General features: G+C 38.4%; 1 protein-coding gene across 8 annotated transcripts in view; it reads right to left on the bottom strand.

The window, feature by feature from the left end:
• Nucleotides 1-1,967: 1,967 nt before the first annotated feature.
• The window catches only part of SATB1 (SATB homeobox 1), a 127,135-nt gene continuing 107,599 nt past the window's right edge, over nt 1,968-21,503 (bottom strand). For 5 of the 8 annotated variants that reach the window (XM_015426957.1, XM_015426963.1, XM_015426956.1 and 2 more), the window contains 3 exons: nt 6,394-6,597; nt 5,697-5,792; nt 1,968-3,109 (listed from right to left, as the gene is read on the bottom strand). In XM_015426957.1, coding sequence (XP_015282443.1) covers nt 2,618-3,109; nt 5,697-5,792; nt 6,394-6,597 — 792 coding nt within the window. In that variant the 3' untranslated portion in view covers nt 1,968-2,617. The remainder of the gene's footprint in view (nt 3,110-5,696; nt 5,793-6,393; nt 6,598-21,503) is intronic. The other 3 variants (XM_015426959.1, XM_015426961.1, XM_015426962.1) reach the window with 3 other exon arrangements.

Here is a 21,503-nt window from a genome sequence, read left to right as displayed (position 1 = left end):
CAAAGGAGTTTATGTTCTGCAGAAGTTCATTCAGCAACTTATCCCAAGTGGAACACATTTATCCATACAATAGCCAACAGGGCATGTTGGCAGTTCTTTTTAACAGAGTTCCTGATCATAGGTCTCCACCTTCCTGCGGGGCTCTACCTTACTCCTTTATAGCAGTGCAAAACAAGCCTTCTATTTTCCTGTTGCTCCCCTTACTTCTTGGTCTTTTGAAGGAATTTACTGGGCCTTTCTTTGCAAGCTAAATTAATTTGATTTGTGACCTCCTACACCAGAGTTTACCTCCTTTTCAAATGGCAACTCAGTCACATGCACAGCAAACACTGTGCTGCAGCACAAATATAGGCTGTACAACTGCAAGGAACAGCTACAACTTCCACCAGAATTTATATATCTTCCAGTACCTGTGATGTAAATTGGTATCTTAGCATACAACTCACAACAAAAATACCAGCAAGCAAAGGAAACATTGGTAAGAGGGACTGCTGCCTCTTCAAATAAACCAAAAATACGAATTTGCAAATATACACCCTGTGCTACACTGCTGAATAACACAAGTGCTTTCTTTCCCCCGCAGAAGAAAATCCAAGAGCAGGACCACAATGTACATGGGACGATACTGTCAAACAAAACCTAATTTCAATATGTTGTTTTGTAACACATTATGAAAATTTGTGATAAAATTCATTAAAAAATTGTTCTTAAAATACAATAAAGGATAATGGCCAGAGCAATTCTTCAACAGGATAATTTAAATGGAATTCACAGGGGTCCTTAAATTGGTTTTGTTTTGAGGAAGCAGACTATATACAATTCTTTAGCATTTCTTTTGCGTCCCCCACTTCAACTCTTACAAGCCTAGACACGAAGTCCATATGAAACCCAAACCCTGTAATTATTATTGCTTTATCAACATCCTTATTAATGTTCATTAAAAATAATCTTGCTTAGTAAGGGGATTTTACGTCTTTCCTATTTACTTTGTGACTATTAATGGTTTTTTAAAATGTATATACATTAGTATAGGGAACAGTGTTATCATAAATTCAAATACTGTAAAACAAAACCAGCTGCATCCATTATAAGTGCATTACTGCCAGGAACTGTAAATATGTTTTTGCCTGATAGCCTTTTGACTCAATAATATCCTGCTATCTCTGTTGGGCAGGCAACTTTTAAAACCAAGACGAGACAGGTTATGATTTTCACAGTAAAACTGGGTTTCCTTCAGAAGTATTTGTTTGTTGGATTTCAAGTTGAAGGTCTTTTAAAAAGAAAAATGTGTGTGATGCTAAGGATACTGACAGAAGAATCCTTCTTCACAACAATGAGTGAAATGTACAACATACACTTAGAGTGGCTATCCCTCCAAAAAGAGACAGAAAAGCAGACAAACCCTGCCATATCATACCATACAAACAATTTTAATCGTGTAGTTACAGTCAATAACCACTCCTAGTCAGAACATTTCTGCATAAAGAAAATTGTGATACACTTATAAAAACAGCCAGCTGTAACAAAATAACTGGTGTTTTCATAGCAATAAACTCATAAAAAAGAAATACACCTTTATACAGAAAATTTATACAGCTGTAGCTTTAAAATTGATTGTAAACCAAAGGAAGACACATTGCAAACATCAATTATTTTCACATTAATTGCATAAGTTTCTAAGGTGATCTATTAGTTTTATTTACCTAAGCTTATTTGCATGATAGTAAAAATTGCATACAACAATAAGAGTGAAGCTTATAGTATGAATTGCTTGGATAACATAGAGCACTTTTTATAGGCAACTGTGTAAAGCACATTTTCTCTATTTAAAACTTTTAAGACACTTTGTTTTACTGCCCATCAAAATACATTTATAAATAGAAAAAAATCTGTATGGTAACAATAGAAGCAATATTACATTTAACGGAAACTTCTAAAATTAATTACAACATGATGCTGTAGGATCTACAAATAAATAATGGGATAAACCGTGTTTCACATTTTGTTTTCAAAAAATCATGTAACAATGAGAATGAGAATGAAAAAGATACAGTGACCTCTTCTTTCTGAAAAGAAAACAAATCTGAGTTACGGCAGTGCCATATAATACAAGGCATTTGTTGGCATATGTTAACTTTAAACTGCATCCCACAGTCTATAGTTCTTTTGTAACATACAATAGAGCAAGAGTAACAAACTCTTCTTTTTCTTTTATTTAAATAAATGTGAGCTTTCAAAGATCAAGTGTGGAGTGTTACAGTAAAAACTGGGAAAAGAAACCCAAAAGAAAACAATAAATCTCAAAAGTAATGCTTGTCTGAAAGCTCTAGAATAAAAAAAAACAACAAACCACTGATATCATGCTTTTTGGATACATCTCAGTGTACCCAGTGAACACAAATTAACATGAAACAATCCTCAATGCTTCATCTGTATTTCTGAAGCAGTTTGTAAAATATCTAGTGCAGTCTGCATTATCCTTTAATTTTCTCAACTTTTGTGCAAGTTTTGGAAGATTCATTGGCCAAACAATGAATAAAGAGGTTGCTGACAGAACACAGGATGGAATTTTCATTTCATTAGTAAATAGCAGTGACACTGTTGAATACTTTTTTGATCAGTCTTTCAATTCAGTATTAATGTCAGTGTTCCCTTCTACCGATAACTCTTCTTCTAATTTAACTGAAAAAATTGTGTTCGTATTTTTGTCTTGGGCACCCTCTTCCAAATCCTGAAGCAACTCTTCTTCCTTATATTCTGCAACATCTACCTCCAAGCCTGAGTTGTCTTTCAGCTTTCCATGGTGCTTAACGTAATATCGCTGGTTCTGAAAAAACTTGATAATGGTATACTTGGGAAGGTCAAGTTGAGCTGAAAGAGTCTGGATTGCTTCTTCATCTGGATATAGGCCTACGTCTTGTATAAAACTCTGGAGAATGCCCAGGGCTTCCACAGAAATTTTTGTTCGTGGACGGGTCTTCTGACGATTTTCATCTTCTGATTCGGCTGGTGATGCCACTGTTGGCTGCCTTGGGGGTAATCTAGGACCAGGCGGTGGCGGTGGCTGCTGCTGCTGTTGTTGCTGCTGCTGCTGTTGTTGCTGCTGCTGCTAAGAGGCAAGAAAAATCATACTGATTATTTTGTTGCATGCAGACTGGAGAAAATATTGGTTTTTAGGCACATAAATAAACCTGCCAGCAATGTTTAAAGCAACTGTATATATACACTGAAACAGATGCTACACTGCTTGATTTCATCATCATGATTCTAAGATACAGAACCCTACAGTCTTGCAAGCTTGCATGTGGATTTTCTCCTTTCCTTTGTTGAGCTAACTATATAGTTACTATAATCTGTACATAGTTGTTTTTACAGTTCACAAATTTGTCTTAACCAGGCTTTTGACTTTTGGTTTCCAGTTAACCAAAGCTAGTATTAAAAATTGGTACACATATGGTGCTAAATAGTAGCCCTGGTTCATAACATGAAATGGGTGGAGGCATTGAAATGGTGCTGTGGACCAGCAGAATGAGCCCCTCCTCTTTCCTATGTACATACATAGTCTTCAGCACGAACTGGAGTAGGAGGGAAAGGAAGAAGAATTTCACAAACTTGGACTCTGCATAATAGGGTATTCACATATAAGTTCAGGAGAATCTTGGCACAGAGGAAAGGTGGGGTTCAGCTGCAGCACCACTGAATGTATAAACCTGTGCATATTTAGATCTGAAAAGGGAATGGAGGCAGGAAGAAAAGGGCTGGAGAGAAGCATGTAATGGGGCACCAAAAGGGTGCTCTGAAGTTGTAACTGATAGTGTTATGTCTGCATCAGGCCTTCTACTCAAGAGGATCTGAAGTTTTAAAGTGAACCCTTTTGTATATGCATATAAGGAAAATGGTTTTGGGGCAGAAATGGGCTGCTAAAGTCCAACAAAGCTAGAAATCAGACAAGTTGTGGGAGCCAGAGACCCATGAACTGAGTTCAGCACCTTTTCCTGCTTCCTCTTTTCCCCTGAAGTCCTTTGCTTCCTCTAAAATAGTACTGTTGCAACTAGGGGATTGTCAGGAAATGGGATGTGGCATGGGGGCAGGGAGACTATACTGGATGGGAGAATACGTGGAAACCGCAGTAAACCCATTATACAAGCGGAAGTGCCCTCTGCATTCTGTTATGAGAAAACAGAAGCCAAAAAAAAGGTCATCTATATATACTATGATAAGGGAAGAAAGGAGACAACTGATTGGGCAACAGTTACAAAAATAAAGGACAACACTTTCTTTCCCTGACTATTTCTTGTTATGAGATCAGATTTAAATCACACCATAATGTACTGTTGTTTTATTTCTAGATTATTTTTTTTATGGCACATCCCACTGGTTTTAAAATTTTGGACTTGTCATATAGTATGATTTAAATGAAAGAACAGTATTTAAAATGACAAAACCATCACCTATGATTTTTTTCCTGTAGCAGAGTATAATATTTTAAATTATTCGTACAGCTGAAAATTGCTGATTTGAATACAGTGCCATGAGGATTGAGGTCTGCATTTAACATCAGGTGAATTACTTGGTGATTCTGCACACAATATATGTGTGCCTTTACAAAGTTACAGCCTTTGTAGATACATGCATTCTTCCAACACCACGTATTTTCTATAAAGGTCATGCAGCCACAGAAGTTACTGTGATTCCATGCAACACCAGCATTAAAAGTGGATGTTTCTGATCACCCCCTTCTCCCAGTAGTCACTGATGTCCTCTGAAAATGCAATACCAGGAGTTAGGGGACTCGTGAGAATGAAAAACGGTGAATTACAATGAGGAGGGGGGACTGAAATTGCCCCCCACCTCTTTTAAGGGAGTCCACTGGAGCAAGTTAAGGGAGTCTGGCTCACCTTCCCTTCTTCAGTGCCATATCAAACTGTGTTTTTCTTCTACATGGACCCCCAACCCCTTGCCACAGTCTTCTCAAGGCTGACAGGTGGGCTACAGGGGAAACACGAGGAATTTGCATGCGCCAAACTCTTACGGTTACAGTGTACAGAATTCAACCCAATGAGCTGAGAACATGCTGCAGCCATTAATGCATTTATAAAGGTGGAATCTTGTGCGTATGACTTGCTTTTTTCTGCTTCAAATTTGTTAACACTCACAAAGTATGCTTAGGATTGAAGCTATGAGTATTATCTACAAGACAGTTTCTCACAGTAAGGCAAACCCACCTGAGAAAACACCATAACATTAGAATGTCTTTGACTCTGTAAGGTTTCCTTTTTAGATTCGTATGCAGTGAATTTATTAAAGCTTGCTGTCTCAAGTACAGACAACCAGTTTCCCAATATCCAAAATTTCAGGCAGCCAATATCCTAAGGGACTGTTTTGTTCAATGTGTTTTATCTTTAATACACAAGAGGTGCAGTTTTGAGCTGCTAGAAAATTCTGTGTTTTTTGGCTTTGTGCATAGTTCTTTAATAATAATAGAAGTCATTCAGAGTCTAAGGACACTCATGGGACTACCTATTCTTGCAGAAGAAAGAAAAAGATGTTAATGGCTGACCCCAGGTCTACAGTACAACATCCATTTTCAGAGAGGCAGTAGTCCCAGCTCCTTATTTATATGGAAGAATGCAATGGGACCAAGTTCTGAAACCCCTCCATGTCTCTCCCTGACACATTAACTCGTGCCAGCTCACCTGGGGAGCAGCACCCAGCCAAGGTCCAGTGGTCAGCAGGCCAGGTAAGAAAGCGCCTCTATGCTCTCCTTTCCCAAGGGTGGTGGGAGAGGGGCTCTAAAGGAAAAACAAACAAACATTGACTCATCCCAACTTTCAAACTGGGGATAAGTGGGATGAGGAATTTGGGTCTGGAATCGCTCCCACTATTTATTTTATGTTACAGGCCATCCACTGTTCTCTAATATATATATATATATATGGCACCTAAACATCTTAACTCCTTCACATTTATAAATTATGGCCATGAGTGAGAAGTATGCATGCATCTCAGAATTCTTTTTAAAGCATCCGTATCAAGCCTTATCCCCAACTGCTGGTGCAAGAGCTGTTGAAAAGAAAAAAAAATGTCTCAAGCACACACATACTACTTTGCAAATTTACTTCAGGAACTCTTGCATCACTCCCAAACCAATTTTAAATATAATTTGGGGATTTCAGAGTGGGGGAAGCAGCTGATAGGGAAACTCTAAAATTAATTCTGGTGTCCTGCATGCACATGCCCCTATTGCCCAAAATGTCACTTAATTCCAAAATAATATTATTTATATTAGGACAGTTTCATTTAATGCAGCAAAAACAGAAATAATGATTAATTTTGAAAAAATCAAAATGATTTAACCTTTTCCCTCTACTGAACTGGCCAAGGTAAACCAACCTGAATCTGTTCTGCTGGAACATGGATAATGTGGGAAGGCCTGTCGCCATGGTGATGAACTGCATTGCTTTCTTGTTCGTAAATGGCATCTCGTTCAGGCTGAGGAAGACTGAGGAACCTCCGGATCATTGACAGATTCTCCCACAGAGTTCTGTTCTCAGGTGAAGGGTCTTCTTTCCAACGTAGGAGTTCACAGAGCCATCCCTTAAGGTAATACCACCAAAACATTAGATAACTTGACTAAGAAAACAGTTCCCTCAGAAAATACTTCCTTGGAGGCAAAACAGATGAAATTAGGACGAAGCTTACAACTATGTGTGGCCTCCTCTTTTTTTTTTTTTTTTGCACATTAGCCATTTCTCCACAAAATCTATATCAGGACTGCATGAGCACTGTCATAGTATTTTACAAATCCAGTAAGAGAGAGCCAACTTTTGGAATAAAATCCTAGTTTCACAGAGCTGCTGTATATTTAACAGACGCAGAAATATAAGAAGGCTGCAGTGCATCACGCGTTTCAAGTACATAGGAAAGCATTCTGTTTTATCCCATTCTTCTATAGTCTGTCTGCTGATTTTCTTTTATACAAGCCTATATCCATCTGAGGACATAAAAGGCATATTTTGGTAGCTTGTATCTTACGCCTTATTTCCAGTATTTTTAAAAACAGAGTGCTTCCAATATCTAGCTTGACTATAAAGGAGGTTTACATAAATCATATAATACAAAAGTTCTGTAATGCCCCTTTGAAAGGAAATAATCCTTTGAACAAACATCTCTAAGGAGGGCATAATCTTTCATTCTGTGCACTCAGTTTGCTCTTCTGGCAACCCTAAACCTGTTGACAAACCTTTACCTAATTCAGACCCTTTTGGTTCTGAAAGAGACTTGGAATTCTAAATCATGATTTTATGCATGATATGAACAAGACCACACTTCACCATCTCCATATCACAGTGAATGCAAACTGTCTATAAAAGCACCTGCTCTAACCCAAGCAGGTTCTAGGGAAAAACAGTCTTGAAAGTATGCCAAAAGATTGTCCCAGGAGAACTGTAGCAAATGCTAATTTGCTTCTAAAATAGATGCACAGATTTCCCCCCCCTTAACGGTTTAGCAATTGCCTACATGCCATCTTAAATGATATCTGTAGCATTATTTGATTTTTTTACTATTGGTTTTAAAGAAACAGGGCAAAGGGAACTAGAGAATAGCATTTAGAGCAAAATGAACACATGGAAAGACACAAAAGTAAATACACAACTGGCAATTCTCTTTTATGTTTAATAATACAAAACCATTTATTTAAAGATTAGGAAAAAAGAAATTTGAGAAACAGCTAATAACTTGAAACCTTTATGTGTAATAGTGCTTTAAAATGTTTTGTTCAAACCATTTTACTACTTTTGAAGAACAGTGACACAATTCACTGAAAGTTAAGTATGTTCAAAGCTCCTGTGTCTAGTAGATGAAGTTTTTTTTGTAAATGACATATCTCAATTCCTAACTGCAGTGGTCTGGGAAATGAACAAGAATAGAAAATAATGCTCTCTAATTCTTGCACAATATACCTTACACACACCTAGAGTTGTCAGTTTAGTAGTTCAACATATTGGATGGCACGGGAACTGGATAAAGTGGGAGGTCAGATGTGAACACAGGACGATAGTGGAAAATCTTAGTATCTGAAATCTGTCTTTTGAGATTATGCTATAGGTTACCTGTAAGAAAGTGATTTAGACTAGTAAAAATATAGGTCTCATCAGTTTCACTGTATTGCACCACACCCTTCCTTCTGCACTTTAGGAAAATGTCCTCAGTTTGAAAGGCACTTTGCTGTCTATCATGGAAAGGTGGGATTGAGATGAACACAAATGCAAAGCCATCTTCTCTTCAGAAGGTGTTGTGTAATTCTTTGGAATAAAGCTACTTTAATTATTCTCTTTCCATTGTTCATTTCAGCTTTTGTTTTTGTGGAAATCAGGTGGTGAGTGATTCATGTGATCAATGGAAACAAAATCAGATTTTTAAAAAACTTATTTAAAAATGTATTGCTTCCCACTGCCGTGACATTGGGTATTTAGTTGAATGTGGACACAAGTAAGGCAGTCAGACTCAGTTCAACAGAATCATGTTTCCCTTTACCACCTGCTAATGTGCACGAGCAGGATGCATGTGTACACAACACAAGCGGCTACTGTAGAGAACAGGAAGAGCATACATATCTCCCAGAATGCCATCTAACACTCTGTCTGTAATGAGCAGTAGAGCTTATACTGTTGGCAAAATCTGAGAAATAATCAAATCCCATGCTTTGAAGTTTGCTTTCAAATACCTTCGCCAAGCCCAGCAGCTGGTCCCCAGGCAGTGTTTCGGGTGTGGAGGGACCTCATCATGGTATAGTTCCATAGAGTCCATTGCCCAAAGCAGCCATTCTCTCCAGGTGAACTGATCTTATAGAACTCCAGGTAGATTGAGATGAACACAAATGCAAAGCCATCTTCTCTTCAGAAGGTGTTGTGTAATTCTTTGGAATAAAGCTACTTTAATTATTCTCTTTCCATTGTTCATTTCAGCTTTTGTTTTTGTGGAAATCAGGTGGTGAGTGATTCATGTGATCAATGGAAACAAAATCAGATTTTTAAAAAACTTATTTAAAAATGTATTGCTTCCCACTGCCGTGACATTGGGTATTTAGTTGAATGTGGACACAAGTAAGGCAGTCAGATTCAGTTCAACAGAATCATGTTTCCCTTTACCACCTGCTAATGTGCACGAGCAGGATGCATGTGTACACAACACAAGCGGTTACTGTAGAGAACAGGAAGAGCATACATATCTCCCAGAATGCCATCTAACACTCTGTCTGTAATGAGCAGTAGAGCTTATACTGTTGGCAAAATCTGAGAAATAATCAAATCCCATGCTTTGAAGTTTGCTTTCAAATACCTTCGCCAAGCCCAGCAGCTGGTCCCCTACTGTAACTCTCTCTATGTAGGGCTGCCCTTTGCTCCGGAAACTTCAACTGGTCCAAAATATGGCTGTGTGGGTCCTTATGGTGACCCCTCTGAGAGCACACATATGACCTGTGCTGTATCAGCTGCACTGGCTCCAGATCAAGTACAGAATCAAGTTCAAGGTTTTAGTACTTACTTTTAAAGCCCTAAACAGTCTGGGACCATTGTATCCACATTCCTATATGCCCATCAGAGAGCATTACACTCCAGTGGTACCAACCTGCTGGTAGTCCCTGGTCCCAAAACAGTCTGGCTGTCCTTGTAGAGAAACCAGTGGCCTCCTGGGTTCTTCCCCCCTGCTTTATCTCCCCCTCCCCTATTTTAAGACCTTTGAGGGGAATAGGGATTGTATTCAAGCCACTCATTCCCCCCCCCGTTAAATCTCTTGTGAGGTGAGCATAGATTGTACTCCAGCGACCTCAGTTATTTGCAGGACAGACATACAATGCCATCTAATTTAACTGTATTATATGTATTATATAATTTAACTATATAATATCATGTATTTATTATTGTGATTTTATGTATATTATCTTGTATGCCACCCTGAGTCCTGCTTGCAGGAAATGGAGTGGGACAGAAATCAAATAAACTAACTAAACTAAGTTTACTACAACAGGATTTGCAAAAAAGACAATAACTGATTGTAGGCCACCAATACAATAGAGCGGCCTTCAGAGTAAAAGCACAACACACAGCAGAGAGAAAAACAAGAGGTAGTCTGAACTGCAAGAGAAAACATTCAATAAACCCTGAACACTAGAGAATGCACCACAGCACCCCCTAGGGTACAAGTGTACAAAAAGACTCTTTACATTAACTTGATTCTTAGCAGACCGTCACTTCTCCAATGTATAGAAGAAAGGGTCGAAAAACGAAGGGTGGGATTTGTGGGATTCTGCTGTGCATGGACAGTGCAAACATGCTTATTCGGACTGAGCAAATGGTGTCAAGAAAGTATTTCTGAAAAGCAGAGCATACTAATATTTAAAGAGTATGAACAACTATTTTCAATAATATCCTTCCCTGAAAATATTTTTTGATCTAAATCAGGAGACTCAAACCTTTTTGAGGCTGAAGGCACCGTGCTGGAAAAAACTGCCATTTGTTCTTTTCAATTATCAAATAATAATTCCATAATTGTGATTAGGTTTGGTAATTCTGGAAAAAAATAAGCTCTGACTCATGTAGCAAGTATTTTGGTCTTGTTGTCACTTCTGTATTCTGAGCTTAGACATATCTTTATTAATTACCCATGACTAATAAAACATTTCCAGTAGTTTGCTATTAACCTCTGCCCTGAAATAATACTTCTAATTCCTTACACTCCCCAAACAGTGTGATGAATTGGAAATCTTAACTACAACTGTTAGCTTTTCAAGGGTAGTTCAGTAATGCTGAAAGATTAAAAGCATATGGGTTAAACAAAGTTTAGAATTAAATCACTGGATTGGTAGTTTTAAAATGTAACTTCATATTTTAATCTAAAATAAAAGAAAGTTTTCATTTTAATTTGCTTTTATTTTAAAATGCCAGGAAGAACGCATGGCAACATGGAGTTATTTCAGTTTTAAAATGGCATTTTAACTGGAAACCACTAAAATATTTCTACATGGCTAAACCTATGTTTATCAAACATGTATTTCAGTTTGTTCAGAGAAAAACGGCCACACACATCTCTGTCCCAAAGACTGTAGATGGGAAACTTAATCTTTCTCACACAAAATTCTCATGCCAAACAGTACTTTCAGATTTAATAAACAGCTGAAACACTTCATGTAAGTAAACTGAAAATTAAAACAATATCTGATATGCAATATTTTTTGGGGAAAAAACTTTAATTCAGGATCAAGCTTGATTTAGGAATTAATTCTATTGGTTATACAAGGGAGATTTGTTTGCAGCTTGTCTCACTAGTGTAACCAACAGCAAAAGCTGAAATTCATCTATCTGTCTCATCAAAAGCTATCGATATAGTTATTTAAAAATTAAGGAAAAAACCCTATTAAAAATGGATCAGAAATTACCTATGCATTTTATCAGCATGCATAAAATGCCTTCAGCTTTGTATATACTCAGGAAAGAGTAAAAATGAAAATAATATTAGGAATACCCTAAACCTCAGTGCAGTAAATTTGCCAAGCAACATTGCACTGCATATAAAGCAGGAACAAGGCAAAATATAAACATTAGTCACATGTAAATATGTTAGATGAACTTTCAGGATGTTACTACTTTCCAAACTGACAAAGTTTAATTTGACACCTTCTGTTCTAAAGCCTTTGTTTCTACTCAAAATCACGCCTTTAGCTGCTATCAATCACTATGCTCTCTCCCTATTACTTAAGATACTGGCATGGGCCCTGGGATAAGCTGAAAATGCCATGCAGATGAATTCTGAGATAATATGTTCAAACCTGTTATATACAACACAAATCCTGTAAAGTTATGTATTGTAAACCTACATTTATTGAGAAGTCAAGTTTTAAATCCATCTGCCACGAAGGAAACAGTGCTATTCACTTTATAGTAGCTGAGTGACATATGCAAGAGTCTTGCTACAGTAAGCAAGAAAATGGTGAAAAAGATGCTAAGTACAAGTCAGTTAAATAAGTTTACTTGAGCTCAGTTTCTGTTAGGAATTTTATTAAGGAAAGAGCATTTAAAAAGGGAGACAAAAGTAAATGGCAAAATATTAACTATTAAAAACACAGTGGCTAAAAATATAATTTATTTCTATGCCCATTTTACAGAATTACAAAATCTAAAAGGTGTACTTTCTGAAACATTTCAGTGTGGTACTTTTAAACTGCAGCCTTCAGACTGTTTAAGGAAATGATTTGTACTTATGTCTTAGTTAGATAAGCCAATTTCTATTTTGCTTCGAAATTTTGGTATATAAATTTATTTATTTATTCAAAATTTCTATGCTGCTGTGACAGATTATCAAGGGTTAATGCCTCACAGAGTCTAAGAACCTTTGCGTGACAGGCTGTTCAAACAGAATTCTGTGGATAGCATCAGTTAAGAAATGACAGTTGGGAACTGACAGTTGAAGAAGAGACAGTGTAGCACTGACTGAGGAGTGGGAAGGAGGCAAAGAGGAGTGAGAGGATCATGGAAGATCTCCATTCATGCTGAAAAGGGGCAGAGCTAGTCAAGAGAAGTAATCCCTGCCCAGTGAAAAGGGAGATAACTCTTAAAAGAGGAGTGGTCCCTGGACTGTATACATAGAAGGATTTTGGGAACTTGGTTGTACGTTCCTGCCTTTTAAAAGTGAAGGGTCAGTGAAATTCAGAAACCTATGCTTGCGAATTGAAGCAGAAACTGAAAAGAAAGGCTCTCTCCTCAAAGTTTAAAAGACTTTGTGGAAAAGCAAAAACATTTACTTTTTGACAACATATTATCTGGGTTTAGTGTTATTACAAAGTTACCTCCGTTTTTATTATTGGTTCACCTCATACATTCTACCCCTGATTCCACCTGACCTTTTCCCCACCAAGTTAAATAAAATATTTTGTTTATTTTTGAACTTTCCAAAGCCTCTTGTGTGCCATTACAGAAGTAAAATATAAGTAGGTGATTTTGTCCCTTTCCTCAAGTCCCTGGGGCTGGGCCAGCATCAAAATATATAATACCGTGATAGGGTGGGACAGCAACTGACCAACAAATAAGAATTACATTTATATAAGAGTGGCTCAGCAAGCAAGCAAGAATAAACAAAGAGAAAATCCTGTGTGTGAGGGAGTGAAGAGGACCAGATCACCATAGCTGCCTTTCCACCAAACACAAGGTCCCAAATGTAGTGAACATTTCAAACATTTAATGAACAGGTAACATACTAGTCTAATAAAAATGAAAGATATGTCCCTTTCAGAGGTTTACAGCTAAGCAATACTCTATTTAACTATGTTAAACAAAAAGAACTTGGAGTGTAATACCCCAGCCCACTGAAGTCAACAGCAAAAGTACCATTTGCCCTGATCCAGCTAAAGAAGTCTGCATGTACAATTTGCTGTATCAGGAATTGTGGAAATACATCTGAGGCCTGTTTAAATGTGTGCACCTATCCCCATTCTGGAACAACTAGGCACAAATATATATTTTTTAAAAATGTTACTGATTTTTATGTACCTGCATAGCATTCTTAAACAGTGCAACTTTAAAATGTTAAGAACTGTAATTTCTAAATTCTGAGATCAAAGGATTAATTTTTAGTGCCTCATGCTAATATTCCGCAAGTTTTTTTTCTTTCCGAAATTATGTGCTGGAGTATTTTGTTACAATCTCTGGGGCATATGGTATAATAAAAAATACAGTATTAAAAGAAATCAAGTCTAAATAAGAAGGTATTTGATACAAATGTTTTCGTGAAAAGCATGAATTACATTTCATATGCAGTATGAACAGAGTTTAAGTACATAATCCATTAAACAGTAGTTCTGAGTAAAAAAAAAGAATTCAGTCTTGTTGTAGACTAAACTGCAGTACGCATTTTGAATGAGCTCATTGTCAACAACAACTAACTGTAAAGCTGGCAATTTATCATTCAGCAAATAATTTTCTAGTTTTATAAAGAATCAGTAAGTGTTCCTTATGCTAATGAAGACAGTTTTTAATCTGCCCACAAACATACTAATAGAGGGTAATTCTTCCCATTTACAAAGCTGAAGGCACTCAAATGTAATTTCATATCAGTGTTCCACAAACTGGATAAAATGGACTTCTCAAATCTAAACCACCTAATTCATCACCTTTAACATAACAGGCTAAAAGAAAATTGATGTTGTCAAATTCAGAATATAGACAACTTTGCTCTCAAACCATTTTTGACTGCATAGCTTCTAAATGATTGCACTAGCTTATGGAAACAAATCAAGGAAAGTTACAGTCAATACAGTGCTACCTTTGGCTTAGACCTGCAAGCTCTTCATAGTGCAGGAAAGCTGCTTTTGAAAAAAAAAGTAATACTTTGAACAATGAGATACATAATGGTGGCAAAAGATTACTGAAAGCATTTTAAATTATTTACTAGGTTAAAAGGGTGAAATGGTACTTTAAATACATCAAATTTCACATCATCTGGGCCATTTTTTGGTGGCAAAGTGGTATTGATCTTTCCAAATGCTTAAAATTAACTATTTCCAGAAGGTCATTATTTGATTAAAGGCATTAAAGTTGAGGGCAAGAAATGATGCACTCTGTCTTCAAGCCCGTTTAAATAATCCTGTAATTTAATCAGAACTACCCCCTTCATGTCTAGTAATAAAAATGTTTGTCTTGATTTCCCCACATCTAACATTTTAACCCCTTTAAATGATAAAGTTTTAAAACAGTTTCTACTGCTGGAGCCTTGTCAATAATACAATGGAAGACTAAAGAACAGCAAAAATAGATACAAGTGCATTTCCTTGGAATATTTAACTGTAATTTTATATTGTATCCAACTTTTTATACACACTATTTCAAGAATTATTTTCAGATGTTCAGTACAAACAGCCTAATTGCACAAATATCTCAATGTCTCCATGTGGGCACTGAGGGCAGAATGTGCAATTAACTCATACAGCCAGGGAATAATTCCCCACAACAAAGACGCTAGTCCTGGGCCTAAGGGAGGGGGCAAAGTGTTGCAACAGTCAAATTGTGGAGCCACTGGGCTAGACAACTGTGAAAAAGTAGCTCCTTACAGTTCCTGGGATAGCATGCTGGAACCCCATGTCCCTTTGTCCACCAATTTGTTGGAAAAGGATTTGGGAGTGGCGGAACTGGCCTTTGGGCACTGCTGCACAGCTCAAAGAGGGGTGGTTACAAGTCTCCCCAGACTCAGCTGTCCTCTGAACTGCTTCTATGGAACAGATTATAGGGACATCCAACGCAGTCCCTTTACTCTGTTTGGAGACACGTCCAGCTAGAGCACAGAGGTTGCAAAACTCCTCAGACACTGTCTAGAGAAGCAGGTTCTCCAGTAAGAGATGCCCTGCCATCACCCCCATACTGCTGCTGATTCTATTGCCACCTGCTGGCAAGGTGAAGTAACATAAGGATGTCAGGGCAAGTGGTGTCAGACATGAACTGTGCCCTATACCCCCCCTCACATTTCTGTCTCAGAAGTCACTATTTACACAAAAACTTCAAAGAATCAACATTTTCAAGCACTTAAATTATTAAAAACAGCTACCCTACTCTTTGACATTCATAGGAAAATACTGTGTTATACTTTCTTCTATACCTAATGGATAAATAAGTGCTGTCAGTAAAATGAGATACACCTTGACTGAATGCAGCATATTCATTAACACACACCCTGCTCATTTTGAAATTCTACTTTGAAATTTTATCTTTTTCCAATGAAATTTTTTTTGTACTAATTGGATGGTAAAATAATGAAAACATTGGTTTATAACTAAATACAATCCTTACATAATTTTTAGGAATATAATTCAACAGTTCCCATTCTATTGCACAATTACTGGTGTTTAGAGACAAGAGGAAATTTCTGTTTGACCTGTCTTTACACATGGAAGGCTGCTAATCAACGTCACATACTTGATAACTAAAATCTTATGCACACCGTTTAAAGTTCCATTAAACAAAGCAGGACTTCCTTCTGAATACACCTCCAGAGGACCAAGACTGAAGTCTCTGAACTTCACTGAAGCAAGGGCTGATAGTGGGGAAAAAACAGTTTTTCTCTAAGAGATGGAAAGACCATGCTATGTGGTTGGTAGAGTCATATATATAATTTATTTATTTATTTGACTTATATCCCATCCTCTCTGCAAAGCAAATCAGGGTGGCTTAAAAAATCTGTATAAAACACTAAAACAAGAAAATTAATAAAATCACAACAATATAATCCTAAACATAACAAGTTATAAAGTGCTAGTACAACCAATATAATGATGGCAGACATTTGCAGCATTCACAAGTATGCAGTCAGCACAGTCTGGGTTGTGTCAGGCTGTTGATGGTGATAATAATATTGATATTAATGTTAATACTGATGTTGATGTTGGGGCCAAGGCCTCACTTTATGTAGTGCAGCGCCCTAATCAAAGGCCTGGTGGAAGGGCTCCGTATTACAGGCCCTGCAGAACTGTAAAAGGTACTGCAGGTCCCTGATGTCCCACCAGTATGAAGCCACCACTGAGAAAGCCCTGGCCCTCATCACAGCCAGCCTGGCTTCCTTGGGGCCCGGAAGGGCCAGATGGTTTTGGGACCCCGATTGTAGTGCTCTCTGGGGAACTTGTGGGGAAAGGCAGTCCTGACCATATAGAGCTTTAAAGGTAAGAACCAACACCTTGAACCTAATTTGGTATGCTATAGGCAGCCAGTGCAGTACTTTTAGCGCAGGCTGGATGTGCTCCCGCATAGGGAGACCCAACAACAGCCTGGCCACCGCATTCTGCACTAGCTGGAGCTTCTGGATTTGGGACAAGGGCAGCCCCATGTAGAGAGCATTACAGTAATCCAATCTCAAGGTGACCACTGTGTGGATCACTGATACCAGGTCATTGCGTTCGAGGAAGGAAACCAACTGCCTAATTAGCCAAAGATGATAAAACACTGACTTTGCAGTGGCTGCTACCTGGGCCTCCATCATTAAGGAGACGTTTAGGAGCACCCCCAAGCTCCTAACCTCCGGTGGTGGCACCAACGGCGCCCCATCAAAGGTCAGGAGTGGGATCTCTACCCCCAGGCCGCTCTGACTCAGGTACAGAACCTCCATCTTTGTCGGATTCAATTTCAATCGACTCAGTCTAAGCTAACTAGCCACAGCTTTCAACACCAAGTCCAGATCTTCCAGGCTAGAGTCAGACTGGCTGCCCAGCAACAGATAGAGCTGGGTGTAATCCGCATATTGGTGCACATGTAGATGTTTGAGAAATGGAAGCAAAGTAGAGCTCAGGTACTTGGTAGGTAAGGTATAAATTGGAAGCACACAAATGGACTCATTAGATGATCCTAGTAAGACACAAGAGGGCATCTCCTTTCATAGTGCTTGTGAGTGCTTGCTAACTCTTAAGAGTTAATAGCAGGTCCAAAATAATAAATGTATTACCTGACTTAACATTCATAGTTTTTATTCTCAGGGTTTTTTTCCCTCATGATACAAGTGGTCGGAGTTCAACTTTGAAAAAAAATAAATAAGTGTAAGCCTTAAACATGCTTTGTTAAAATTCAGCTTTCATTTTAGAGAGACCATCTTTTTTAAAAAAAATGCAAGATTTAGGTTTTTTAAAAACTAATTTTTGAGTCCTAAATTTTATCCATTCTGATTTAAACTAATATAGATAATGGTTTTATGTTCTAGACATAAAGTTTCACTCCAGTTCTTAGAACTGTAAGTATTTTGTAAGTGTTCATACCTACTATGTAAAGTATATTCTGGAGCTCTGTTTGTTATTATCAAATATATTTAAAAGATACATTTTTAACAGGGAGCCAAAAGGTTACTACCCTGAGATGATGAAATCAAAGAGGCACTACAAGTTGACGTAAACGGAGATGACCAGTTTCCCCATCAATTGTGGTCCTTTTGACAGGCCAGCTCCCCATTGCTGCTGAAAGGATGAGGGGTGGACTCCAAACGAACACACCACATCCCACCAAAGAAAGGAGGAGCAAAAATAAAATATTGCAATCCTTAAATTACCAGAAGATACTTTTAAGGCTAATTTGCTGTTTGTTACAGAAGTAGAAAAATGTATATAAAAGGTCTACCTCATTTCTGCAAAATTATGTGTTAAGGGCAGGAAAGGTAAATTTTATTTTCAGGAACATGTGGGCAAAATATAATGTCTTGTGTCTTGGATTAGGGGTGTGAAGAAGAAAAATGATACAAAAACACACTTGACAAATATATTAAAAACAGTAATCTGAAATTTTTCTAAAACTTAATGATTAACTTTAACTTTGCTTTTCAAAGTACCAGCAAGATTTAAAAAACAAGTCAAGCTTGAGATTTCTAGTTTTTGCTGTATTCCAATTATCTAAATTGAGCTATTGTTTGCCAAAATGATCTATTCCCTTATATTAGATACCATTTTATTTGTGCAATCTCCCTTTTCCCTCTCATTTGCATACATTTGCAGCATTTGTTCCAGCTTGCTCTTTCCTGATTACAGTTACACATGGTGAAAAATGTTGCAAGGCCAGCACAAATTAGGGAATTTGCAGATTTAAATCCCTGGGTGGTTTTTTTTTTTTGGGGGGGGTATGTTTTTGTGGAACAAAGAAAACTGCAACTGCCCCTCAGCAGTGATTTGGTGGGGGAAATAGTTTTACACTTACACAAACAAACAAACAAACTGTAACATCTTGCTTATACAACAGAAATGCATACTTATTTCTAATTCCTTTATAGTTTGGACTGTCAGAATCACATTTTCATGAAGTAGTTCTGGGGAATTATGTAACACTTTCTGAGATAGCTACATATTTTGGTGATGTATGTTTGATACTGCAAAGCTTGTATATTATAGCAACATTAATGTACACATAGTATAATAAATAAATATATGATGACAGGTCCTGGCCCCAAGGAAGCTTTCCCCAAGAAAAATATGACTTCCTTGTTCATTATGACTCAAGGGGAATGGGACATTTTTTTTGGGGGGGAGGAATTGAGACCTGCAAAAAAACCCAACCCAAAATGATAATAAAGGTCCAGGAAAAACATGGTTGCAATCACCTGTAACTAATGTTACAGGTAAACACCCATGGGAAGTAAGCATGTGCAAGGCCAGCCATGGGTGTTCTAACAGCTCCTGACAGCGACAGGCACTTCTCACAATTCAGTGCAGTTTCCTGCCCAAAACATCTATAAAAGGGGAAAATATGATTTTCTCCCTCAGTTTAGTGAGGCTACCACTGGGGAATTGGATCCAAAAGAAATGCCAGAGGAGCTCTCAGCACAGACAGAGGGAGGGATGTGTGCCTGCACAGAAGAACACTGTATGAACATCAGTTACAGGTAAGTGCAATCAGATTATCATTGTTGTATATTCTGTGCAGTCCCACATGGGAGAGTACTGAGCTAACTTCTTTCTAAAGGTGGGTGTGTAACGCTGTTATTGGAAGAGGCTTTGGAGGAACAACAGAGTGGGCATTTTTGCCTCAGCCAACAGGATGTGATGAGAATTGAAGACGTCCCATATAGGAGCATCTTTTTGAGGGTATAAGTGATCAGAGGTAGTGGTGGAGAAGCACAGAACATATTGCCCTGCAGGGGAATCTGGAAGGCATTCTCAGTGGAGAGCAGGTGCCTCCCTGCTTGAGAACAAAACCACTTGCATTTGGTACTAAGAGTAAAAACATCTATGGAAGATGTTCCTGCTGAGTGAATAGGGGGCAAGGAAACTGATGGATAGGAACCATTTGTGATTGTCTCATGAAACACAGCTTAGGGCATCACCAATCCATTTTCCTTCTCCACAAGACAAGTTTGCTGCAAGCCCACCTTGTGTACAATGGCCTATTCCCAAATGGGGGAGGTCTCCTGATATAGGGCTCTCCATCCCATGAGTGAGGCGCCTGAGACTAGGGAAAGATGAGAAGGTATCAAGTCGAATGGAACTCCTGAGTGGAAATTTTCTTGAGCAGCCTATCAATGTAGGGACTACACAATTGGTATGCGGATAGAGAACCACTTTCCAGAACAGTGCACACAGACGAAATGTCAAAGGACTTTGTAGAGGACTCAGCTGCAGTCTGGCAAATAGAACTATGAATGTTTTCAAGGTCATGGAACCTTGAGTTTGTCATCTTTGGATTTGTTGTACATTCCAGAACATGAGAGGCTACCTGTGAGAGTTTTTCTTGGTCATGGCACCAACACTCTGACACTTTCTCCCCAAAAAATTCATCTGTGCTTTTTGTTGCGATCTTCTGCCAGTGGGTGAAGACTTTTGTTTTGTTTTATGTTCCCTCCCTTCTTTCCTACACAATGTTTTTTTAAATTGTTGTTTTGCCTCTTCATAGTCCTTTGGACTGCAAGGAGATCAAATCATTCAATCCTAAAAGAAACCACCCTGACTGTTCCCTGGAAGGCTAGATACTGAAGCTGAAGCTCAAATACTTTGGCCACCAAATGAGAAGGGAGCACTCACTGGAGAAGACCCTGATGCTGGGAAAAATTGAAGGTCAAAGAAGAAGGGGACAACAAAGGATGAGATGGTTAGACAGTTTTACTGATGCAACGAATAAGAAATTAAGCAAACTCCAGAGGATGGCAGAAGACAGGAGGGCCTGGCATGATGTGGTCCATGGGGTCGTGAAGAGTTGGACTTGAAAAACAAAAAACATTTTTGTATTTTAGCTCTGATTTTAATGATGTTTTTATTGGGTTTAATGGTTTTTAAGATGCAACCAGGGCATGTACTGCAGTGGCCAGATCTTTCCAGCCCAAGAAAGGCCACAACTGGCTAAACAGTTGAACCTGATAAAAGCACCCCTGGCCACAGCTGCCACTTGCTTATCTAGCAGTAGGCCTGGGTCCAAGAGCACACCAGATTACAGACCTGTTCCTTCAAGAGGAGTGCAACCCCTTCCAGAAAGAGTGCTCATCAGAAGCACTTTCATCTTGTCAGGATTCAGCTTCAGTTTATTATCTCGCAGCCACTCCAAAAGCACGTCCAGGCATTGGTTCAGGGTTCCTACAGCCTCCTTGAGATCAGTTGGAAGTATGAGACAGAGCTGTCATCCGCATATTGGTGACTGCTCAGCCCAAATCTCCTGATAACTTCCCCCAGAAGAGTCCCCCAGCACCACCTTCTGAAACCAACTTTCCAGGTACGACTGGAACCACTGAAGATTCACTGCAGGTAGGACTGGAACCACTGAACTCAGATGGGCGGTCCAGAAGGATACGGTGATCAATGGTATTGAAAGCTGCTGAGAGGTCAAGGAGAATCAACAGAGGCACACTCCCTCTGTCCATCTCCAGGTGCAAGCTATCCACCAGGGTGACCAATGCTGTTTAGACCAGGCTTAAACCCAGGCTGGAAAGAACCTAAATAATTTGTCTTATTCAATAAAACCTGAAGTTGTCCAGCCACCACTCATTCAGTCACCTTATATATTTTTTGT

The sequence above is a fragment of the Gekko japonicus genome, unplaced genomic scaffold (genome assembly GCF_001447785.1).
Source record: "Gekko japonicus isolate JY-2015 unplaced genomic scaffold, Gekko_japonicus_V1.1 scaffold162, whole genome shotgun sequence".
Taxonomy (NCBI): Eukaryota; Metazoa; Chordata; class Lepidosauria; order Squamata; family Gekkonidae; genus Gekko; species Gekko japonicus.
The sequence above is the reverse complement of the archived record's forward strand: the minus strand, read 5'-3'. Positions and strand labels throughout refer to the sequence as shown.